Below are 15,300 nucleotides of genomic sequence, written 5' to 3'. Positions count from 1 at the left end.
CTCAAAAGAAAAAAACCACTAGGGATGTGGCTCAGTGGTTAAGCACCCCTGGATTCAATCTCCAGTACCAAAAAATAAAAATAAAAAAGTACCAATGTTTTCTTATTTGTTATGAGACTGAGATCATCAGGGTGTGGATATTATAAACTGTCTTTGGAGCATCTATGGGGTCTCTATCTTTTGTTCAGTCAATATGTGTTAATTGATTCAATTCCCACAATAACACAGTATCCAGTCATGATTGATTATTCTCTAATGCTGTTAAATTAGCCACTCTAATATTTTAAGATTTTACAGCTTCATTCCTAACCAACATTAGTCAATAGTCTGAATGCTTATTATTTGCTGCCTGTGCTTCATTAGGTGTAGTATCTAGGGCACTCTAGCTTCCCATTTTAGCCTATGGTAAAGATATCATTTAGCCCCTTCTGAGTAGCATTTCATCTGGGATTTGCAAGAAGCACCAGAAGGGGAGTACACAGGGAAGAAAGAGGCAGCAGTGGCTATTCAAAAGAAAACACCCCAAATAAGCACATCGTGTCCATGTACATACACACTGTGTCTTGGATGGAAATCCAGGTGTGAGGAATGGAGGACACACTGGCTTCAGACCATCAAAGTCCTTGGCTGTCATGCTGAAGAGCCAGCCCAAGGCCAGAAAGGGATCAGAAGGTGTAGGAGTCACAGAATGGCATGAATGTGCTTTAAGATGAGGTAGGTGCCATCTAAGAGCCTACAAGGGTGTGGAGGACACACAGTGAAAGCCAGGGCCATGCAAGGAGCCTCCACAGCAAGCAGGGCAAGAACAGGGACAAGATATAGCAAACAGACAGGAGAGACACTTCTGATTGGCTGGCATGGACAAATTATTGTTTGAGGTTCAACCTTCATAAAGGGTAAAAATGAAGCTGGGCACAGTGGCACATGCCTGTAATTTCAGCAATTTGGGAGGCCAAGGCAGGAGAATTGCAAGTTCCAGGCCAGCCTCAGCAAATTAGTAAGACCCCATCTCAAACTTAAAAAAGGGCTGGAGCTATAGCCCAGTGGTAAAGTGCCCCTGGGTTCAATCTCCAGTACCAAAAAGAAAAGGTGGAAATGAGTGGCATGGTGTGTATGCATATGTTCATGTTGTTAGCCTTCTTGGCCTCAATTCCACAACATTGATCTGATCTCCCACGTCACCAGAGTTCACCTACATTTCCCCTCAGATCAACAGTCCAGCATTTTAACAACCCCCTACCTCCACTCCTCACTAGACTACAAGTTCTACCAGGGCAAGGGTTTGATCTGCTCTTTTTTCACTGATATATCCTCAAGTCTAGACTGGGACCTGGTATGTAGAAGGGCTCAATAGATATTTGGTGGTTGATTCTTGACTATCTAGTCACTAAATCTTGTTGACTCGTTCCACTTTCCCAGTCAGATCAGCAGTTACTGTGACTCCTGCTCTGGCCCAGCTCCTTAACTTGAAGATGGAAGCTCCCAGAATCCTCACCCATGTGCCCTGCCTGCAGTCTTTTCTCTCCTCTCCTCAAGCTCCCATGCCAGGTGAATCTTCCTAAACTATCCATTCTATAGAAAAGCCCAGAATGAGCATGGTATCTGTATAAGATGTCCTAGATGACAGGAATTATCCTATTAGCTCCTTTTTGGCTTCAAGTTAATTTTCACAGATACTCCTGGACTTTCACAAATCAGCACCAATCTCCCTGAATTCTTTATACTCCCTACAGGAGCTATGTGCTTCTGCCAAGCTACGCACTGTTTCATGACCAGATCTTGGATATCCCAGCCTAGCACATGTCTCCTCTCCTTTTTATAAAGTCCCCAAGCTTGGGCTGGGGTTATGGCTCAGTGGTAGAGCACTTGCCTTCCACATGTGAGGCACTGGGTTCGATCCTCAGCATCACATAAAAATAAATAAAGGTATTGTATTTGTCTACAACTAAAAATATATTTTAAAAAAATAAAGTCCCCAAGCCTTCAATAATCTTCCCTTCTTACTCCAACCCACAGTATTTTTTCTTGACTCTGAATTCTTGAGAGTGACATAAATGGTCACACTCTGGCTGACAAAGTAGAAAGAATGACCTACCTGCGCTGTCCAATACTGTGGCCACTAGACACATATGGTTCTTGATGTATAAATTAATGAAAATTAAATAAAATTTAAAATTCAATTCTTCAGCCAAACTAGCTACATATCAAGTGCTTTCTATATGGCTAGTGGCTACCATATTGGATGACACAGATATAGAACATTCCATCATGGCAGAGAGTTCTAATGGACAATATCATTAACATTAATGAGGGCACCCTCATATACTGCCCATGTATTTGGTTATTTGTTTCTCCAGTCTGGCTTGAATCCTCAGCTAGACTGCAAGAGAAATCATGAACTCAGTTGATTAGTAATACACTGTATTGGGGACTTCAATGAAGCGGACAAGCTCCAAACACAGTGATTTTTTTTTTTTTAAGTAATCCCTTTCCACTAACATTCAATCATTCCTACTGCCAAAAAAAAGTCTTTAAAGAGGTTGAAATACTTATTTCTAAGGCATTTCCTATTGAACTCAAGGTACAAAAGCTTTAAACTACTTTAGATTTGAAGTACTCATTTTGTCACTCATTTTTTTGTTAACATAATGGATTACCCTTGTGATTCACTAATGGGTGCTCACTCCAAGCTACATTGTCTCCTTTCCAAGAGAAGACACAGGGATGAAGGCCAGGAAAAGATGCCCTGAGTCATTAGGCAGAGGCCCTCACCCTGGAAAGGAGATTTCTTTTTTTAAAAAAAAAAGCTCTTTTAGGAAATGATTGACAAAAATTATATATATTCAAAATGTACAATATGAGTTTTCATATATGCATACATTGTGAAAAGATTAAAATCAAGCTAATATCCATTATCTCACATAGCGACCATTTATATGTGTGTGTGCATGTGTGGCAAGAACACTTGAGATCTATTAACAGTCACTAGGCCTGTGCATTAGGTCTCCAGAATGATTCATCTAATAACTGCAAGTTTGTACCCTTTGACCAACATCTCCCTATTTCTCCCACCCTCAGGCCCTGGTAACTGCCCTTCCACTCTTTGTTTTTATGGGTTCCATTTTTTTTTTTTTATGTTCCACATATAAATGAGATCATGCAGTGTTCGTCTCTGTGTCTGGGGTATTTCACTTAACATAATGTCCTCCAGGTCCATATACATTGTTACAAATGGCAGGATTTCCTTCTTTTTAAATGCTTAATGAAATTCCATTGTGTATATATATCATATTTTCTTTATCCATTGAGGGACACTTAGGTCAATTCTAAATCTTGGCTCTTGTGATTGATGCTGCAATGAACATGGAAGTACAGACATCTCTTGAACATACTAAGCTCACATCTTTTGGATATATACCCAGAAGGAGGATTGCTAGATCATATGGTAGTTTTTAGTTTTAGTTCCATTTTATTTTTGTGTGTGTGTGTGTGTGTGTGTGTGTGTGGTGCTGGGGATTGAACCCAGGACATGCATGTGAGGCAAGCACTCTACCAATTGAGCTATATCCCTAGGGCAGTTTTAGTTCTACTTTTTTTTGTTTTTTTTTTTGTTGTTGTTGGGGGGATTGTAGGGGGGGCACTAGGGATTGAACCCCAGGGCACTCTACTACTGAACCACATCCCAAGTCCTTCTTATTTTTTGAGACAGGGCCATGATAAATTGCAGAAGCTGGCCTTGAACTTGTCTTAGTCCTGCCTCTGCCTCCCAAATGGCTGGGATTACAGGTGTGGACCACCACACCCAGCTATTTTCAGTGTTTTGAGGAATCTCTACACTCTTTCCTATAACGGCTGTACCAACTTACATTTCCATCAACAGCGTGCAAGGTTTCCCTTTGAGAATTTTTCTTTGTCCAGGTAGAAGGTCGCTATCTCAGTCTGCTATCAACTCAGAACCTAACATCTCTTTAGAGACAGGATCAAACAACTATTAGGTTGCAGGACAGGTCCATAAAAAGCTATTTCACCACATTAGAGCTGAATTCTTAATAACTGCTTTTATAGGGAAGGGGTTTAGCCCAGCTCACTTCAAAATAACTTCTATGAGATCTTTTGTCAGTTGAGAAATATTTTAATGTTCACAAGGCAAATTAGTCCCCAAAGTAATAAAAGTCGCCTAAAAGGTAACTCTAAATGGGCCGTCTGGTTTTTTAAAAACATCTCAATTTGCATACCACATAAAGTTGTTGAAAATTAAGGGAAAATATTTCAAACACGGTTTTGAATAAAGGCAAAAAATGTAATGCATTCATTATGCTTAATGTGTGACATAAATTACTCTTCACCTGAATTAACTTTTAATTATAAGTGACTATTTCACAAATCAACCATGAGATATAAAATTAAATTAACTTTGAAAGTTAAGTCATACTAATGATAACCAAAAGTAAAACAATATCAACTATCACAGTCTCAAATATCTATCTGCATCTTAATAAAGTACTTCAAATTTCTTGCTTTTTCTTACCAATACTACCATCCTGGTGTGCACATGTGTGTTGCTGTGTTTTGCAGTTGGAATAGACATTCTGTTTCCAGGGTGTTATGCAAATTCAGGGGGGTTTTGTTGTTGTTTGGGGGTTTGTCTGTTGCAGCACTGGGAATTGAACCCAGGAACACTCTATTACTGAGCTACATACCCAGTCCTTTTTGTTTTGTTTTAATTTTTTTAATATTTATTTTTTAGTTGTAGGTGGACACAATTTCTTTACTTCATTTTTATGTGGTGTTGAGGTTTGAACCCAGTGCCTCACACGTGCTAGACAAGCACTCTACAACTGAGCCATAACCCCAGCCCCTTAATTTTTATTTTTTGTTTTGAGATTAAGGTCTCACTAAGCTGCTTATGGACTTGCTAAATTGCTCAGGCTGGCCTCAAACTTGTAATCCTCCTGCCTCAGCCTCCTGAGTCACTGGGATTACAGGTTTATGCAACTGCATCTGGCTTGAGTTTTCTTTGTTTATTTTGTTCTGTTTATTTATTGTGGTTTTGGTTATCTTTTTCAACAAATGAAAATGAAATGGTTTCAGTTAAGCAGATCCACATGTCTATTTTTTTCCCCATCTCCTCAGAGTTACTTATCCTCACGGAGCTCACATGTCTAAACATTAGACTGAGATCACTCCTTATGTATGTGCCTCAGTGCCACAAGTCCACAATGTTATACACTACCCTACAGATGAACAAAAGAGATCTTAAGCCAAAGTCAAGGTCAACAACGTCAGCAGCTGACATGGGATTGACATAGATAATGTAAGTCAGCTATGTTCTTCATAATCATCATCTAGAAGGCAGAGACTACTTTGAAACAATCCAAAACACCAGAGTTGATACAGAACCCTAAATACACTGTAATATCCCAGAGCCTGCTATTACACCTTGTGGATCAAGCAGAGAAATGACACTATAAGATAGATTTTACTTACTCTAAGATTCAGAGTCGACCTTAACCCTTAGAGAACATTATGTTCCTTCTTTTATGTGTAAGAGTCACCTCTTCTTAGATCTGCTCTGGGTGCCAGGGTCTCCAGTGATTCCATAAGCAACCATAACATTTATCATGCATGCCAAAGGAGGATCATGATGCCCATAAAACAGATTTTAGCAGCAAATAAACCCTACAAGAGCCTCCAAATTGCTTACTTTTTAGCTAGAATGGCAGAATGACCATGGACCACTAGGTTATTGTGATTTGCTCAAGTAAAGTGGCTTCCTAGGCTTCATTCATTGGCTGCCTTGTGATTCTGCCACCTTAGTCTTTTTCTTTAATAACCTTCTCACCATTAGTACAAACGCTGGCTCTTATGGCTATTTTTCTCCAGCAAACTGATTGCAGGCTATAAAGATGTTCAATAGCAATTAGGTTTTATTGTTCTCATCTCACTTATGTGTATAGGAGCCATCAAAATGTAAAATGCACATAGCCTCCAACTTAACAATTCCCCTTCGAGGAATTCATCCTGTAGATGTGTTTACGTGTGGGTGGGACATGTGTACACAGAGACTAATTGGCAGCATGATTTAAGATTAACAAAGCAAAGGGCACAACCTGAATACAAGACAAATTAAATAAAAACTGATGTATCCATAGAACATACAGCTAAATAAGAGCAAGCAGGGAAAGATCCATTGATGTGGGGCAACTGGTACAAAAAGCAAGGTGAGAACAATGTCTCAAGCTTACTAGCATGTGTCAGTTTTTAAAAGGGAGGACAGGGATCAAGAGTGTCACTCAGTGGTAGGGCAATTGCCCAGTATGCACAAAGCCCTGGGTTCCACTCCCAGCACAGCCAAAAAGAAAAAAAATACATCTATACACACACGTGGGTAGGACACACACACACACACACACACACACACACACACACCCCTTCTGAACCAATAACAAAAGAAATAGATAAAGGCAGTTGCCTCTAGGGAAGGAAACTGAGATGACGTGGGAGCAAATAAGAAATATTTTTACAGCAGGGCTTAACTTTTTTAAATTTTTTTTTAGTTGTAGTTGAACACAATACCTTTATTTTATTTATTTATTTTTATGTGGTGCTAGGCAAGCACTCTACCACTGAGCCACAATCCCAGCCCCAGGGCTTAACCTTTTTTATTTACCCTGAGTTTACAAATTTAATGAGTGTACACACATGTGCACATGCACACACGCACAGAGAATAAAGAATAGTCATCAATGTCGAGTGTGGTAGCACACACCTATAATTTCAGCTATTCAGGAGGCTGGGGTAAGAGAATCACAAGGTCGAGGCTGGCCTCAGCAATCTAGCAAGACACTGTCTCAAAACAAAAACCAAAAAGGGCTGGGGGCGCCAGGGTTGTGGCTCAGTGGTAGAGCGCTTGCTTGCCTAGCATATGTGATGTACTGGGTTCAATTCTCAGCACCACATAAAAATACATAAACAAATCAATCAAATAAAGGTCCATTGCCAACTAAAAATATTTTTAAAAGTGGGGAGGCGGGCTGGGGATGTAGCTTAGTGGTTAAGTGCCCCTGGGTTCAATTCCTAGTACCATAAAAAGAAGAAAAGAAGAAAGAAAAGTCATCAAAGAATGAGCTATGCCAAAGTTATCTAACAGTGGCACCTACTGGTAAAATCACATCCTATCTCAAAGTATACCTTTAAGAAAACCCATTATTTTCCTGGTATAGCTATCTCAACTATAAGTCAGGAAATGAGTTTATATTAAAACCTCATAAGGAACTCTTTGCTGGTATTAGGACTTCTGAGCATAACATTTGAAAGTACCATCTGGCTAGGAAGCTATGGTTCATTATGGTTTGATTCAAAGCTATAAAAAGGCATGAAGAGCCAGGTGTGGTGACACATGCCTATAATCCCAGCCACCAGAGAGACTGAGGCAGGAGGACTGCAAGTACAAGGCCAGCCTCAGCAATTTAGTGAGGCCCTAAGCAACTTAGCAAGACCATGGCTCAAAATAAAAATAAAAAGGGCTCAAGATGTGACTCAGTGGTTAAGTGGCCCTGGAGTCAATCCCCAATGCCAAAAAAAAAAAAAAAGGCATGAAGAATCTGTATCCTACCATGGGATTATCTATAGCATATAATGTTGGGGAAAGAGCAAAGCAGGAAAAAAAAACATGGAGAGTTTGTATCACTTATTTAAGAAGGGGAGAGGTTACAGAGAGACATACGGGTCTTACATATGTATGTACATATGTATGTATGTATGTGTGTGTGTGTGTGTGTGTGTGTGTGTATTAGTTGTAGGTGGACACAATCTTTATTTTTATCTGGTGCTGAAGATCAAACCCAGGGCCTCACATGTGCCAGGCAAGTGCTCTACCACTGAGCCACAACCCCAGCCCCCCTTACTCATATTTTTTAAATGGAAAAATAAACCAAAAAAAAAACAAGTGGTTATCATCAGAGAAAGGAGGGAACAGGAACAGAAGTAGATTTCTCCAAGTCAGCACTTCTCAATAGGGGCAATTCTACACCTGCCCCCAGGAAACTGGAGGTATTCTCAGAGTTGGGGGATAGGGTCCTACTGGCATCTAGCGTCTCACAACAAAGAATGATCTGATCCAAAATGTCCACAGAACAAATCATATATCTGATAAGGAACTTGTATCTAGAATACATAAAGAACAACTTACAACTCAGCATTAAAAACAAAAATAGCCCAATTTGAAAATGGGCCAAGGATATGAATATCCAAAGAATTCATACAAGTGGCCAATAAGTATCTGAAAAGATGCTCTACATCCTTGGCCATCAGGGAAATGCAAATCAAAGGCACAAAGAAATGCCACTTCATATCGACTGGGATGATTATGATCGAAAAGTCAGATAGTAACAAGTGTTCCCAAGGATGTGGAGAAATTGAGACCCTTGCTCATTGCTGGTGGGAAGGTAAAATGTTGTAGCCTCTTTGGAGAACTCTGGAAGCTCCTCAAAGGATTAAATATAGAGATGCCATATGACCCAGAAATTCCACTGCTAAGTGTCATGAAAATATATCCACACAACAACTTGTACATAAATGTTCACAAGCAGCATTATTTGCAATAGCAACCCAAATGCCCATCAACAGATGAATGGAAAAATAAAATGCATATGTCCATACAATGGAATATTCATTACCCATAAAAAGAAAAGAAGTGCTGATACATGCTACTACATAGCCAAATATTGAAAGCATTAGGCTAAGTGAATGAAGCCAATCACGAAAGGTCACATATTTTATTATTCCATTTATATCAAAGGACTAGAATAGGCAAATCTATAAACATACGAAGTAGATTAATGTTTGCCCATGGTGGGGAGTGGTGGAGGACAGGAGGCTTGGGGATATCAACTATGGGGTAGGAGAATTTCTTTTTGATGTAATGAAAATGGTCCCAAATTGATGCTGTGATAGTGACACAGATCTGTGAATATGCTAAAAGACAGACACTGGAGCTGGGCAGACAGTGCATGCCTGTAATCCCAGCGACTCCAAGGAGGTTGAGACAGGAGGATCACAAGCTCTCAGCCAGCTTCAGCAACTTAATGAGGCCCTAAGCAAAATAGCAAGATTTTGGCTCAAAATAAAAATAAATAAATAAATAAAAAGGGCTGGGAATGTGGCTCAGTGGTTAAGCACCCCTGGATTGAATTCCCAGTACCAAAAAATAAAAGAAAGTAAAAAAGACATTGGGGCTGGGGATGTGGCTCAAGCAGTAGCACGCTCGCCTGGCGAACACGGGGCACTGGGTTTGATCCTCAGCACCACATAAAAATAAAGATATTGTGTCCCCTTAAAACTAAAAAATTTTTAAAAAGACATTGGATGGCATATTTCAAAGAGCTGAATTTCATAGTATGTGATGATATCTCAATAAATTGTTTAAAAAAAACAATCATGGACTGGGGGTTTGTGGTTCAGCAGAACACTTGCCTAGCATGTGTGAGGCACAGGGTTTGATCCTCAGCACCACATAAAAATAAATGAAGATCCATTGACAACTAAAAAAAATATTTAAAAAAAATCATATTCAGTGTAGTTCTACATCACACACAACCAGAAGAATGAGAAAGTTATATTCCATTTTTGTATAATATGTCAAAATGTATCCTATCATCATGTATAACTAATTAGAACAAATTAAGAAAAAAATTTTTTTTTAAAAAAACCACAATCACAACTGGTTGGTGAGTCACATGTTCTTATTAGAGGTGGGTGCTAAGCAGCCAGGACACAATTGTGTGTGCACAAGCAACTGGTGACCAGGCAAACTCAGGCTAAGCACAATCATGTATAGCTTGCCTTATTAGCAGTGAATGTGGCCAAAGAAGGCAGAGGCAGGGAAAGACACGAGGTCAGGAGAAGCCTCTCAGGATGAATAGAAAGTTTCTAATAACCAAATTGTTGCTTTAGCTAAATTCTTCATTGGTTTTATTGAGATCAAAAGATGGGGGACATCTCAGGCTACATGTGTTCAAACATCAAACCCAAAGCATGGGAGGAATTGGGATGCTATAAGACAAATGAACAAAGCAGCATATGACAGATCACAACAGCCTTTTGGGGCCCAGCCAACAATTCTGCACTGAATATTTTAGGGGGAAAGGAATTGGCGGAACATGAGGCCCAGCAGCAGAATGGTTGTCACTTTTGTTTTAGAAAGATAGATGGCCACCAATGTGGAAAATAGACAGACCGGGGATGAGTCTAGAGACAGGACAGCTCATTTATTTATATTAACTGTTATAAATTGTTGTCACAGACAATTTAATCCTTTCCTAAACATTAAGCTTGAAAGCTGCTACAAAGAGAAATCAGTCCAGGACTGTATCTTTTCTTCAAGGCACAGCTGACAAGATAGACAACTGCGAACAAAGCCGTTTGATGTAAAAATAATAGATAATAATAAATTCATATAAAAATTTAAATGTACTGGCACTGTAAGGGAAAAATAATAATTGCCCCTTATGAGCTTAGGCAAGAGCCAGAAATGAAATGACAATGACTGGACCCAGAAAGATCAACAGGCTGAGAATGGAATGTAGCTCAATGGTAGAGTGCTTGCCTAGCAGGTGTGAGGCCCTGGGATCCATCCACAAAAATAAAGTAAAATATCCCAGAGAATATTCCAGAAAGATAAACAAGTCACTTACCATGGGAACTAGGGCATTTGGTTCAAATTCTGTGGAATTAGCATCTGAAAATTAAGAAAAGAGTTCAGTAATTTACCAATATTGCTAAAAACATTTAAGTGATAACTTTTTAAATAAATGTTTATTAGACTTACCTTTCAAATCAAGGCAGTTTCTTGCAAACTCTATCACTGCTAGTTGCATCCCAAGGCAAACTCCTAGTTTAAAATGCACACATATACAGAAAATGAACACATTTTGTATTTATTCACATTTTCCGCTCATTTGTATCTGCTTATCTCCTCCATCTAGAATGCAGACTCCAAGAGAGCAAGACTGCCTGTTTTGTTCCCTACTATCCCCTCAGTGCTCAGAAAAGTCCCAGCAGAACCAGGAAGGGGGTTAAACTACTAAGGCTCCACCTAAGGTGCAGAGTTAAACAACGCGGCATTGGAGAACAGAAGAGGACAAAGTTCTAGAAGCTTTCCACATCTCCACCTAAATCAAGGTAGGTGTGTGGGTTGCAGAGCCACCTCAGAGGGCCTGATTTCTTCAGAGAATATTTAACAACAGTGAATTAAGAGGGAGGCTCCCTGGGCTGGGACTTCACAAGATTTCATACCCAAAATTCAGGTGTGGCCTGAGGGCAGCCTCAGGCCAGCCAAAGGGCTAGTATTTAAGGAGCCTCAGGCTGCTGATCTGCAGAGCAGTTGTGGGGACTGGCACCTGCCCTGTGGGTGTGAGCATGGCAGACGGTAGGGAAGGAGACACAAAATGGAACTGAACAGGGAACTCAATAATGGCATAAGGCCAAGAACTGTGTCACCCAAGGCCTGTTGCCACTGGATGCCCCCAAATCCATCTCCACATTCACTACAGTCCACCAATTCTCTCCATTAAACAAACACCAAAGGCTGGGGATATGGCTCAGTGGAAGAGCACTTTGGTGAGGCCTGGACTGCATCCCCAGCACTGAAAAAAATAAATAAATAAAATGCCAAGAAGCACTGCAGATGCTGTTATAGACATATACAAGGTATCCAGGGGATGGAAAGCAGGAAGAAATCAATACACGGGGCATGCCAGAACAAAAGTCGATAAGCAGGAAACAGCTGAGTGCTCGGGGGACTCCAGAAAGTTCCATATGGCTGGAACATAAAGAGCTGCTGTGTTCAAGAGAAACCTAAAAAGACTCACAAACCATTCTGTTCAGTGAAACTTATCTTAGAAATATTAATCATGTTTAGATGGAAATGAAGTTTAAATAGAAACATTAAAAGAAAACAAAGGCCCAGATGAGCTTAGACCAAGGTAAAACGAAACAGGTATCAAGATAACTGATCCAATCGGCTCATAAATCTGTCATCCAAAGTACAGTGGGAAACTAGGCTTCTCCACAAATACCCCCCCCCCACCTCACCCGAGGCCTCCAACCAGAATCCCCAGCCGCAGGGTTGCCTTTAAGCACATCAACGTTCCATTTCATCTGGCTTCCAGGTACAGAGCCATGCTTTCTAATTTGAACAAGACCATTAAAAACACCCAACACTATACTTGGCATGGCGTACAGCATCTCTAGTCCCAGCTACTTGGGAGGACAAGGCAGATCACTTGAGCCCTGGAGTTTGAAGCCAGCCTGGGTAACACAGTAAAATCTTGTCTCTTAAAAAAAAAGACTGAACAGGCTCACTGAAGCACTCCAGTGAGACCACATCTCAATATAAAAAATACCAAGTGGGGGATGATGTGGCTCAGTGGTTAACTGCCCCTGCTTTCAATCCTGGGCACCAAATAAATAAATAAATAAAAGGCCAGAGGTGTGGGTCAGAGGTAGAGTACTTGCCATGCAAAGCTCTGGGTTCACTCCCCAGCCCCCCCCCCAAAAAAAAGAACCTGACCACTGAATTTTAAAAGTTGTTCCTATGACATCGGTTGCCCTTTCTATATTATCTTTTCTAGAAATGAGCGTATACATTTCAACTGAAACACACTTGCTTTCTAAACAGAAAGATTACTATGGAGTTCTACTGAATGGCTCTTTGCTTGATGTGGCAAGAGAACAGGTTGGAGTGGGAATCAGAGGTCAGAGCAAGCACAGACAGACTTCTCCCAGCCTCTTGCTACCCAGAACCTGCGAGAACAATGGCAAGTTCTCCTAAGGGGGACAAACTCTTTCTGGAAAGTATCAGACAGTAAGATTCTGGGCTTTGCAAGCCATAGGGTCTCAAACTGTCATTCTACCACAAAAGCAGCCATGGACAATATGTAAAACAAACTGGTATAGTAGTGTTCCAATAAAATTTTTTTATTACAAAAATAGAGCCAAGTGTGGTGGCCCACGCCTATAATCCCAGGGACTCCCATATAATCCCAACAATTCAGGAGGCTGAAGTAAGAGGATTGCAAATTCAAGGCCACCCTCAGCAATTTAAGGAGAATGCAGCAATTTAGTGAGACCCTGTCTCAAAATAAAAAATAAAAAGGACTAGGGATATAGCTCAATTGTAAAGCACCCCTGAGTTCAATCCCCAGTACCAAAACAAAACAAAGACAGGCTATGAGCCAGATTTGGCCTGCAAAATAAGAGTTTGCTAACCCCTATAGCAGACTATTTGGTGCCTGAATATTCAAACCTAAGTTCACATCTTCACGATAGCAAACCTTATTGAGTGTTACCCCTAATAGGTGTCAAAAAAAATCTAATTAAGTCCATAGTCAGGATCAATAAATATGAGTTTTACCTAGAAAAGGAATCTTCTTTGTCCTTGCCCAAGAAATTGCTTGGAGTTTTCCCAATGTTCCTCTAATTCCAAAGCCTCCAGGCACAAGAATACCACTGAAATCAACATAAGAGGAGGGTAAAGATGACCACCCATTATTTTTATCTTTAAACCTTGTGTTTTCAGCCATTCGTGCTTACTAGTTCCAAATCCAAAAAACTATACTCAAGTTCTATTTTCAGAATCGATTACATGATTTCATATCCTGGACTTTCTTCTTGAAATCCTCTCAATGGTATGAAGAAGTTATGACAATTTCACACCAGTGACCTTGATATATATTTTTTCTGATAGCTCTTTGTGGCATCTGAACGTAATAACTGGGAAACTCAATCCAATAAAGAATGCCACTGAAGGCCAGGGTTAACACTCCTAGCCTAGCGTGCTGAAAGCCAGGATTTTAAGGCTAAGTACTGCCCTGCAACCCCCCCCCCAAAACAAGACAAAAAAATATCACTGGAAGAAGAATGAAAACGGGTAAGGTTCTTTTCAAAGCCCTGTTGTAAAAATGTTAAGCTCTCCTGCATAACCAGAAAGAGTTAAACTGGTAAAATCAGCATAAGATTTCAATTGCTAATTAAATAGTTATAATGAAAATATCCTGGCTGGAGGCTGTCTAGTCACTCAGGTGAAAAGACTAGAAGCATTCAAGAGAAAAACCTGCAAGGTCATGCTACCTCATGATACAATGCTGCCCCCAAGAGTTCTGTCCATTACTTGTGAAATAAAACCTAGAAGCAAAACATACAGAAAAGCAAAGAAAAATCAAGGGAAAAAGGTTGTCATTCTTGTCCTGTGGCTTTGTGTATGTACTATTCACCTCTGTATCTTTTGGTAGAATCAACACACCTTCCCTCTAATACAGTCTCCCCATCCTCCCCAAATAAAACCATTTCTGTTGCACACTCCACCAACATTAATCTGGCGCATTTCAAAGCAATGTTGGATGCAGCACAGCCACCTGTGAAGACAGCTATTTTAAATTACCTTTCAAAATGCACAAAAATTAGTAATTGGAGTAAATGGAATAATTAAAGGAAAAGCCATTGTGCAAACAGCCCCGGTACTCACTCAGCTTTGCATAGCTTCTGCCAAGCTTCATGGAATTTCACAGGGTCCTCGATTTTGGTGATCTGCTCCAAATCAATGGAGTCTATGTACTAAAAAAACATCCAACAGATGAAAGGAAGCTTTAAGAAAAATAAGCACTCAAAAATACTAGAACTGTCTAACATTATGACACAATTATTCAATAATTCCAGATGCTGCTCAACTTGTGATGGGGTTACAGCCTGATAAACCTATTGCAAGTTGAAAATATCATAAATCAAAACTGCACCTGACCTATCAAACATCATAGCTCAGCCCCGCCTTCCTTAAACAAGCTTAGAATATTTACATTAGCCTATAGTCATCTATAGGCAAAATCATCTAACACAAAGCCATTTTATAATAAAGCATTTAATAGCTTTTTATCAAACACTGTTCTGAAAATGAAAAACAGGGTAGTCATATGGGTGTGCTTTCACCCCATCATAAAACTGAAAAATTATAAGTGGAATCATCATAAGTCAGAGACTGTGTATTCATTATGCAACCACAGCACTGGGCACTGGGGCTGGAAAAAGATGCTCACTATTTTGTGGCTTGTAATCTTTGCAAAGATTAGAAAGCCAAATAAACAGACATCTGTACTGTGGTGGGATCATGGCTAGGAGAGGCAAAGAAGAAAATGCTTCATATAGGAACCACACCTAACATAGAGGTGAACACTGTAAGAAAAAAGGGAAAGTCTGCACAGTAGCGTGTCCCAATAACTCCAGAGACTGAGGCAGGAGGATAAGAGT

The 15,300-nt window shown here is 40.0% G+C and overlaps 1 protein-coding gene across 3 annotated transcripts in view; it reads right to left on the bottom strand.

The window, feature by feature from the left end:
• Positions 1–15,300, bottom strand: part of Ctps2 (CTP synthase 2) — a 100,085-nt gene that overhangs the window by 48,352 nt on the left and 36,433 nt on the right. For all 3 annotated transcript variants that reach the window (XM_026396718.2, XM_077793774.1, XM_026396716.2), the window contains exons 10-13: positions 14,525–14,613; positions 13,415–13,509; positions 10,829–10,891; positions 10,695–10,738 (exon numbers count right to left, since the gene is read on the bottom strand). In XM_026396718.2, coding sequence (XP_026252503.1) covers positions 10,695–10,738; positions 10,829–10,891; positions 13,415–13,509; positions 14,525–14,613 — 291 coding nt within the window. The remainder of the gene's footprint in view (positions 1–10,694; positions 10,739–10,828; positions 10,892–13,414; positions 13,510–14,524; positions 14,614–15,300) is intronic.

This window comes from Urocitellus parryii, chromosome X, assembly GCF_045843805.1.
Source record: "Urocitellus parryii isolate mUroPar1 chromosome X, mUroPar1.hap1, whole genome shotgun sequence".
Lineage (NCBI taxonomy): Eukaryota > Metazoa > Chordata > Mammalia > Rodentia > Sciuridae > Urocitellus > Urocitellus parryii.
This window is presented reverse-complemented; position numbering and strand designations above follow the sequence as displayed.